A 9965-nucleotide genomic window follows, 5' to 3' on the forward strand; every position below is an offset into this window, starting at 1 on the left:
AAGACGTTTCACCTCTCATCCGAGAAGCTCCTTCAGTTCTAAGGTCAAATGGTGGAGAGTCCCAGATATAAACCTAGTGGGAGTTTCCCCCCACAGAGGGACAAAAGGACCCCCGATGATCCTCTAATCGCCTGAGCCAAGGTGGGAAACTGGGCGTGGGTCCCAATCAGCCAGAGTTTCGGGTGTGTTCATTGTGAAACCTGGCCCCACCTTATCATGCGAATTCCTGAGGTCAGATGGCCCAGGATGTGAGTGGGCGTTAAGGCGTCTGGGAAGGATCTCAAAACTGGATTATAGATGGCAGAGAGTTGGTGTCGTAAACCCCCGCCTCTGTTCAAAGATGGTCGCTCACAGTGGACATAGATGCTTCTTTCACTCCTCTTTCAAACCATCTGTCCTCTCTGTCCAAAATGTGAACATTGGCATCCTCGAAAGAGTGTCCTTTATCCTTAAGATGCAGATGGACTGCTGAGTCTTGTCCTGTGGAGGTGGCTCTTCTGTGTTGTGCCATGCGCTTGTGAAGTGGCTGTTTGGTCTCTCCAATGTAGAGGTCTGAGCATTCCTCGCTGCACTGTACAGCAAACACCACATTGTTAAGTCTGTGTTTTGGCGTTTTGCCTTTTGGGTGAACCAGTTTTTGTCTGGTTCACATGGTGTTTCTTTGAACATCAAATTCATCGTTTCCTAACGAGGTGTGCGGACCTCAGGTGTCGAGGACAGAGACGACCCTCCACTTTTAACCAAATTCAAACTGAAGTTGAAGACTGTGTAAAAACAGTTTTCATTAAGCTTTTGTTTTTCAGACATCTGCCAGAGGCGCTCTCAGCCGCTCATGCCTGGTGTGACCGCTTATGAACTGAAGCCCCCTGGTGGGCTCTGACGGTACTGCACTGGGTAACAAATAAGCTGAAGAGAAAATGTCAAACCTTTTGAATGTTTTGCATCTCACAGGTTAAACTTGCAGGATAAGTTACACCATTAGGATCCATAAGCCGATCATCCTTTTGGTTTCTGTACAATAAAATCTTTTAGGATTCGTCAACACATTTTCTGAAGGACATTTCAACTCAGGTTTTGTAACTTCGCTTAAAATTTCCAAAAAAATCTTCACAGTTTAAGGGAAAGAATAAAACAGCCATGATTTTAAGCCTGTCTCATGTCTCACATTCAGATAAAAGAATCAAGCTCAACAAGTAAGGTGTTGTAAAGTGTCTTTAAAAGTCAAAATGAATGAATGAAAACGTAAAAGCAATATTTCATCTTTCACTTGCGAGACGAGCAGAGCTGCCACTAAAGGTTCGGGGCTGCAGAAGAACCTCGGCAGGCTGAAGTTGAGCTTTGAAATTTGATGCAGTAAAAAATATTCCTGATCAGACGAATGAGTGTAACATCACATGTGGTCACGTGCATGAACAAGGACAAAGCGTGCATGAAAACTCAGAGAAAAGGACAACTGTAGCATCAGCTGTGTCAGTTTATTCTTTCAAACATTCAGAGTCATCAAACTTTCAGCCTAATAAAATTCATTTAGAGACAAAAGAACAGAAATCTTTAACACAGAGATGCCGCAGCGCCGGAGAGTGCAACGGCAGCACGAGCTTTCCCTTCGTGTCTGCTCAGTGCCGGCGTTTTGGTCCCGTTACAGAGATGAAGACGATAACTGCGCATCGCGGGTTGAGTGAGAGGAAGGAGAAGGTGTGAGAAGCGAGAAGCTGTGGAGAGGCTTCCCTCCGTCGCCTCACGAATACATCGTGAGCTGAAGCCACTGTGAGGAAGAAAGAGACCGTCAGTGTTTACATGTGACCACAAGCCGTCCTCTGTCCTCCTCGGTTTTATAGTTTCAGTTTGATTGTCACCCCAGGAGCTGACCGATGTTTTCCTACAGACTTCTGTGCGATTCAAGTTCATTTCCAACCAGACCAGACTGTATAGAAAAGAACGATGTGGCCATTACTGCTCGCTGAGCCTCGAGCTGAGCATTTCTGACTGAGGGAGACTGTGCACTCATCATCAGGCCAGAATTACGAAATCAAAGGATGCTTTGCTCAAAAAGACTTGAAACTAGGGATTGAGACCATAACGCAGTCAATGAAGAAGAAGAAATGTTGCCCCCTAGTGGATATTAGAAAAAAATACAGATTTAAGGCACTAGTTGTTTTTTTCCTGTGGTTCACAGTCAGTAAATCCGTCTCCACCTCATGTTTTTTCTGCTCCATATCATTGCAAAATATTAATCATGTTTTCTTTTCCTACTTCAGACTGTTTCCGTGCATTTCTAATCTCGTTCTCGTCTTTGGCCTTTGACCCGACCCCCACCCATTTTGCTTGCCTGCCCCTTGATGAATTTGATGCACCCTCGTCTCCTGTGTTTGGATCTTTTCCCCTGTGAGCTGACACACACGTTCCTACTTTTACCACACTCGTCCACTCAGTGTCTAAACTTCAGAATCGAGAGAATTAGAAAACATTCTGAAGTGAACCAGTCTGGGTTTTACCTCCTTGACGTCCAGATCGATGGTGCCGCTGTTGTCCTTATCCAGCGTCTTGAACGCTCCTGCAACACACACACACACACACACACACACAGGTTGTGCATTTTAAATTGATATAAAAAAAATTTTCTTCTGTGCTTTTTGTTTCTTGGGTGGATGAGGAGGGAGGAGGAGTTTGGTGTAGGTTAGAGATGAACTAGGTGCTTCAGGCTGGTCCCTTGTTTCCCAGGGGATTGCCACAGTGGACGGATCCACATGTTTTGGTGTAGCACAGATTTGAACTTTAACACAGCCCTCCTGTTTATCTGGGCTTGGGATTGGTCCACTAGCTACAATAGCTTTGACCCCCTGAGGCTGGGTTTGTCTCTCCTCTGAGAATAGACTCGTGCAAATGGGTTCACCACACCCCACGCGGCAACACACTGGAGATACACTAACTACTTCTATTATGCATAAGAGAGACAAAGAAGTAGGGACAACACGTCATGTACAGCATGTACAGCTGTTCACAGGTGAGGAAAGTTAAACACATCATTATACAAACTTTACGTGTTCAGAAACGTAAAGCTGAAAATAAGACGGTCGGACAGCCGAGTGCACGCATATCTGAAATCACAGGGTGAAGAGAGACTCACTGCACATGGCGTCCAGTCGCACCAGGCAGCCAATGAAATTGTCAAAGTCCATATCGCCGTTCTCATCACTATAGCGACGGATAATCATCTTGTAGAGCTGGTCATTCAGCGGGAAGCCTGCAAAACACACACACACACACACACTTAGTATGAAACTACACACACTCAAACGTCTTTGGTTCCCACAAGTACAGTGAACGTCCAGGTTTTGGTCCCAACAAATGTATGAACACACACACACACACACACACACACACACACACACACACACACACACACACACACACACACACACACACACAGCAGCATTTCTTACCTGCAGCCTTGAAGGCACCAGGCACCTCGCTAGCGCTGATCACACCTGAGTTATCGGTGTCATAGTTAATGTAGATGCCCTGAAAACAAGACAACAAATAATAAACAACACAAACATAAAACCAGCGTGGAAACCGTCAGAGTGCGTCTGCACGGCTGCTCCCGACCGACCTGCCATCTCTTGATGTTATTCCAGAGGTACTTGAACTCGTGGAAGCCCAGTTTTCCTGTGCTGTCACTCTGATGGGAGCCAGGTCAAAGGTCAAACTCAGCAACACAAGCAGAACTCACTGAGAACCGTGACGGTTGATTTTCTGATCTGCTGCTACTAATTCTGCAACCACTGAGATTACTGTGTTCAGTCTGCACTATGTTTTGTGGAAGGATACGTCCATCACAGCAACCATACTCCTGCAGGACTCACTGCTGAAGCCGTCGGTCTTCAGCTTCCCATCTGAACGACAGATCCACAACTTCAGTTCAGCTTAGTTAAAATACAAATTTACTGCAAACACACAAAACACTGAAACTAGAAAATAACAATAAGAACGATTTAATGAGCTGCAGAAGGAAACCGGACTCACGTTTGCAGACCACTTTATTCAAGATGTTCATCAGTTCATTGGGACTCACCTCCATGTCCTGGACACACACACACACACACACACACACACACACACACACACACACACACACACACACACACACACACAGCGTATTAGTTCTCCACACAGGAAGTCCCCTGAGTTAGTCACAGCCTCACAGAATGACTCAAACCAAAGCCTTCGATCGAGCGTCTGACTCACTGCAGTCACTGTTGCCAACAACACGCAACCAAAACACAGAAGCAGCGCTAAAAGTTCCGGACGCGGCTTCCTCAAAAACTCTTTTTTTCTTCACGCGATGAAAGCCTGTAGCTGTGAGCTGGGCTCCAAGGCCACGGGGTGAGCGGGAAAGATTTATTTTCACATGCTGGCCGATCGGCTCACAAACCTCGACTTCGAATCAAATGTTCATCCGGCAGTGAGCTGGGATGTTTCCCGAACTTTCTCTGAAGCTCTAAACTCTTAGTCACGGCCACTTGAGTCACTTCAATCTCTTTTCCTTCTTCTTTTTACTTCATTTTTCCACTATTTACATCTAACTGTAAAAAAGTACGAAGAAGCCACACGTGACAAACACTGTACTGAATAAGGAGCATTTATGGCACTAAAAACTGTTCTGTGAGCCAAAGATAACTAGGTGGGCCCAGTATGTGTTACAGCAAGTATACTGGGCCTTATAAGGTGGCCCTGCAGACCTAACAAAGCTGCAGGTGTTCATCACATCTGGGCCCAACGTTAAGCTTCAGAACAGAAATCCTTTCTTCCGTTTCCTTTCTGAGTCGAGGTCTTCCTCCTCTTCAGATACAACCAGGCCTGTTCTCAAAGTTTTCATGCTTTGCAAACTCATCGACAGCATCAGCCCCGGTCACCTGACGGGCTCCCCTTAGTGATGTTAAGGGTAAACTAAACTCCTGGAAATTTCCACAAAGTACTCACTTTTCACAGCCTCCTGACTCCACCCGCCTGAAGCAAATGGGAGGAGCATACTTTACTACAAGCCTCTGTCACAGCAGTTATCACTGCTGTTGGTTTAGCCGAGAACCGGCTGTGTTCTGGTCTAACTGGTGCGCACGCCCATCAGATGAGTAGAAGAAACACACACACACAGCATGACTGCGGCTGTGCCAGACAATGGCAGGAATGCAGAGAGGGAGTTCTCTGTGTAACACGCCCTGCAGCGAACTGCAGTTTCCACATGTTTGTCAGAGGATTCACCGAACGAGTTCACTGTTTATGTCTGCGACAGAACCGCACGCTATAATTAAAAAGCAGGAAAAAGCTGCTCCTTTATTCACCAGGCCTTCCACAGAGTGCGGCTCCATGTTTGATTTGGCTGAATTTTACACCGGTGGCATTTCCTGATCCAGTCCCAGAGGGAGCTTTCACTCCACTGTGATTAAAATATAATACAGCAAAATTATGATAACCAAAGAAAGCACATCTCAGAGTGGAAGTGTAGACTGTACAGCAGGGCCAGGAAGAAGCACATTAAAGACAATCACTAGTGCACAATAAGAACAGCTCTGGAGCTTTCTCTGCTCTCACTAACTTCATTTACAAACCTCCAAATCATATTTAAGGCTCTCTGACATGGATACGGTGAGGTCAGTGGCTGGAAACACACCAACACACACATTCGCTTCGATAAAAAAGTAGGAAACACTCTTCACCTCATCACGTTGAAGTCACTGATGTTAAGGGTAATTCAGTTTCCTCCAGCTCTCTTTATTTTTTCAGTCATCTTTGATTCTTTGGTTTGGAAGTTTTGGTCTCCACAGATAATTTCCCCCTCAGGTACAGGGGCTGAATGTATTTAGAGTTCACCCATTTAAACTGTATTAAGGCTTAAAGTGTGCATTATTAGGGGCGTGGCCTCTGACAGGTGGATGGCGGCACAGGTAGCTGCTGTCTGTCTGCTAGTTGGAGTCCCTGAGCTGCACTGTGTTTGTGCTGTTGGAGCATTTTTAATGACATTATCTGACCAATAACGATCTTTCCCGGTTGGCTGTAATGGTGCGAGGACGTCTCAGCGCTGCACTCTGTGGCTCAGGGCTTCAACCTGCAGCTGTAACATCCAAGCACATCTGCGCCTGGTTTACAGTCAGGGGCCCACATGACTCGGGGACTCACACACAACCAACCGCACAGAGTCGGCTTCCCCTTGTGCTCCTGAGACGACCAAATTGCGACTCTTTAAAGCTCCTGATTTCCAGCTCTGTGTTTTTATCTTTGGACTCTGTGACTGCAGATTTACACGACACACAATTGATTCCTGATATTGTAGTTTTCCTGCTTCTATACTGCACCCTCTAGTCAGCAATACAGATGGAAGCACTGTAAGTGCATTTAGTATTTTCTAGTGTAAATGCACAGATAAAGCATGCACCCATCTACACACATCCTTCTATTGTATACGACCTGCAGAGCACACAGAAACCATGTCTGTCCTTATTGTGAGGGATGATACTTGAGCGTACAGCCGCGCCCTGCTACAGGAGTTTCTCGTTTCACGGGTCAAAAACAGGCGGTTGAAGTTTAGAAGTGCAAACTGACAGTTAGTTCACTGCTGTGGAAACTCCAGAGCTGCTGAGCTGGTTCGAGCTCGTTGCGCACAGTTTTTATTTTTCTGTTAAAGGTCCGATATCCAGAAAAGGCCTTTCTACAATGTTATGAGATATTTATGAACAGAACAAGCTCTGAAAGTCACACTTTTTCTCACACCGCTGTCAACAAGGCTGCTTCACAGCTTTACAAGCCAGTAAAAATACACAGGAGCTCTTCCTGGTTCACAGCAAGCAGCGCATCGTACTGTAGCATGCTGCTAGCACAGATGCTAAACATACAGCTGTGCACAGTCGGCAGCTGTAGGCCCTCTCTCTCTCTCTCAGTCAGTGTCTGTGCTTCACCTGAGCCATCACACCTCACCACACCTGTCTGCCTGCTTTTCATACTCCAACCCTCATCCCGTCTGTCCGGTCCCCTGTCCATTTTCTCACCTTGACTACTTATACTTCACCCTTCAGGTTTTCTACGCCTTCTATGAGGGGTCACCACAGCAGAGCATCTGCTCCATCTTTACCGTCCTCCTCTGTCACGCCAACCCTCTGCAGGTCCTCCTTCACCGTTTCTACTAAAAATGCTCCAAACAGGCACCAGAGCACAAACACAGAGTGCACAGGTGTTACCCAGTCTATGCAGATGAGCCTAAATACACTTTCTACCCACCAGAACAAGCTGATTTAAGGGGCCGCTGATCTTTCTGCAGACACCCCAGTGACTTTAAAAGTTTAGTGAAAGAGGCCACGCCCCCAATAATGCTTTAAGCCTGGTTTAAAGAGAAGAGCATCAGGACACAGGTGCACTCACATCTCCAGCCAGCTGTTTGAAAACCCTCCGAAACTGTTTCTCCTCTTCGCTCTCATTGGCCTCAGCGAACTGCAGAGGTCTGCGGGGAGGAGGCTGCACACAGAAGAAGCTTCTGTTAGGTCACACACTCACACACATCCTCCCTCCAACTGTGTTTGGACAGTTTGTGTGTTTGTTTGCACATAAAATCTTCCACTGAGAGGGCGTCGCTTCAGTCACACAGTTCAAGGTTCAAGCGATGCACATAAGCTCAGAGTTATCCACTGTGTGTCATCAGTTGTTAACAGGAACAAGACAAAAAATCTTTCTGTTTCTGCTACATTAAATATTAAAACTTGTTCATCGACATTCAGGTGCTGCACACAAGCAGAAATTTGATCTGGGATCTATTTTTCCCGTTTCTCATTGACGCAAATCTACCTGTGCTTTCATTAGAAATGTTGGAGGCTGCATTAGGACAGACTTTACAGAGTACTTACAGGGTCTGACGGCATGAACTGAGACGGGTCGATGTCGCTGTGGGGAAGAAATCACAGGCTCGGTTAGCCTAGCTCAGCATAAACACTCGAGTAGAAACTGATAGAAAAAGTGTGCTCACGTCACAGATTTGATGACGCTCCCGATCACTCCTTTCAACAGAAACATTTTGGCGTCGATCTGAAAAAGACCGAAGATTTAATCGACACTGATATGTGAAATCTGCGGGAGGTTTTTCACCATACTGGCTGTAAATGACCTGAACACCAAGGTCGAGACTGAAACCGCCGACTGCAGACGAACTCACGCAGAAGTTTAACGAACGTTTCATTAAAGTTAACGTTTTTATACTCTTTGATCAGTATGATGTCATAGATAATAACTATTATAATAATAATAATATGATTATATACTTCTGATAATAGCCCGTTTTCATATTAATAACATCATCATGGAGAAATAATCATATAAAGAGAACAAACACTGATTCATTAAACTACATGCTTTAAATATTTTCAACTAACTCATCAGGCTCCAAACTGCATTCAGAGGCAGGGCCGTGTCCAGAGAGGGGACACGTGGTGGCACCACCCCTCCTGAAATATGAATATGAACTCAACATGAAACGCTACTGTCAGTCTTACGAATACGACCTGTGCTGGAATCTAACCAAGTACATGTACTCAAGCATTTTACTGATCTAATATTTTAGTGTACTTCACTCAAGTATTTCTATGTTATTCTACTTTAAAGCTTCTGTTACTTCTTATTTTGCTGACTCTTGCAAAGACACAGTGCTTATTATTATTATACCTGAAGCTGGAGCAGTTCATGAGTAAATGTAGTTTATCCACTGAGCTCATTTTGGCTCTCAGAGATTATTAAAACAACAAACTCAACGATTATTATTCAAATGAAATGATTGTGTCTGGAACAGTTCTCAGGTTCCATTCAGCCCAGCATCCCTCCCACCGCTGGATTCGCTTTATTCAGCTTTCTCAGACGAATTAAACTCACAGCTCATTGATCAAATGTAAAAGACATTTTTCTTCTTTTTAAAGGGAACTCACAATTTTCCAGTCTGAGTAATCTGACCAAATTAACCGATAATCAAATATGAATGAATCAGTAATTCATGTAGTAACTTTTATGTAGTAGTAACGATTATACTTGTACTTTAAGTGTATTTGGATTCATTCAAACAAGAGTATTAAACATATTAGTAACGCTCACACACACACACACACACACACACACACACACACACACACACACACACACACACACACACACACACTTGTCCATTTTGTGCCATGTTTTCTTAAATAAAGCGCAGCGTCAGCGGCGGGAGGAGGCTCCGTCGGTACTGAAGGCTCACAGCTCCTGTCTTATCTCACCCTCGGTAATCTTTCCATGCCTCCGTGTTCTGGCCGCGCTGGGTTGTTTTCTCCACTTTAACCTTGTTTTGTAAATTTCCACCGGGTGGGTGGGACAGCATGCACAATTCTGCACTTACAGCTGAGGCAAAGCCAGCACACAGGACACAGAGGAGCTTTGTGGTACTTACAGAAGCTTCAGCTGAGGACAGACGGAGGCAGAGACCGCGGAGCCGGCGACAGAGACGATCACGGACTGCGGGGAACACGGACACGGAGGAACTGCAGGGCGAGCCCACTGACAGCGTTCTTTTTCAATGCGTCATCAACCCCTCCCCAAACACACGCACATATGCACGGGCAGGCCGCCAGATCATAGCGCCCTCTAGAGTTCAAATACGTGGTGCGTTCAGGGGCCCACAGGTCAAATGACTCATCACCAACAGAGGAGACCTCACCTCATATTAGCTGTTCTGATGAGTTTCAACGATCAGAGTTTGGAAGCGTGGATTCAGCCTGTCTGTAAACGCACGTCAGGCTGCTGGTGGTGTGGGGGATATTATCCTGACACACTTTGGGTCCAACTGAGCATCGTCCACAGCTTACCTGAGTGTTGCTGTGGACATGGTCAGCCTTTCCTGCCCGGGGCAGATGAACACGTTAATGTTTTTATATTCGACGTGATGTGAAATGATGTGG

General features: G+C 45.6%; 1 protein-coding gene across 1 annotated transcript; it reads right to left on the reverse strand.

The window, feature by feature from the left end:
* Nucleotides 1-1454: 1454 nt before the first annotated feature.
* Nucleotides 1455-9615, reverse strand: LOC147315225 (calpain small subunit 1-like). Its single transcript, XM_086262484.1, has 11 exons — nt 9458-9615; nt 8012-8070; nt 7893-7929; nt 7414-7506; nt 4027-4084; nt 3832-3896; nt 3614-3682; nt 3444-3522; nt 3128-3244; nt 2496-2554; nt 1455-1765 (listed from the first exon to the last, which is right to left on the reverse strand). The coding sequence occupies exons 2-11, from the start codon at nt 8056-8058 to the stop codon at nt 1739-1741; spliced, it is 651 nt and encodes a 216-aa protein (XP_086118610.1). The 5' UTR covers nt 8059-8070; nt 9458-9615; the 3' UTR covers nt 1455-1738.
* Nucleotides 9616-9965: the final 350 nt, after the last annotated feature.

The sequence above is a fragment of the Aulonocara sp. 'chitande type north' Nkhata Bay genome, linkage group LG14 (genome assembly GCF_057382095.1).
Source record: "Aulonocara sp. 'chitande type north' Nkhata Bay isolate Kocher_YH1m ecotype deep benthic linkage group LG14, A_spYH_male_GT1.1, whole genome shotgun sequence".
NCBI lineage: Eukaryota > Metazoa > Chordata > Actinopteri > Cichliformes > Cichlidae > Aulonocara > Aulonocara sp. 'chitande type north' Nkhata Bay.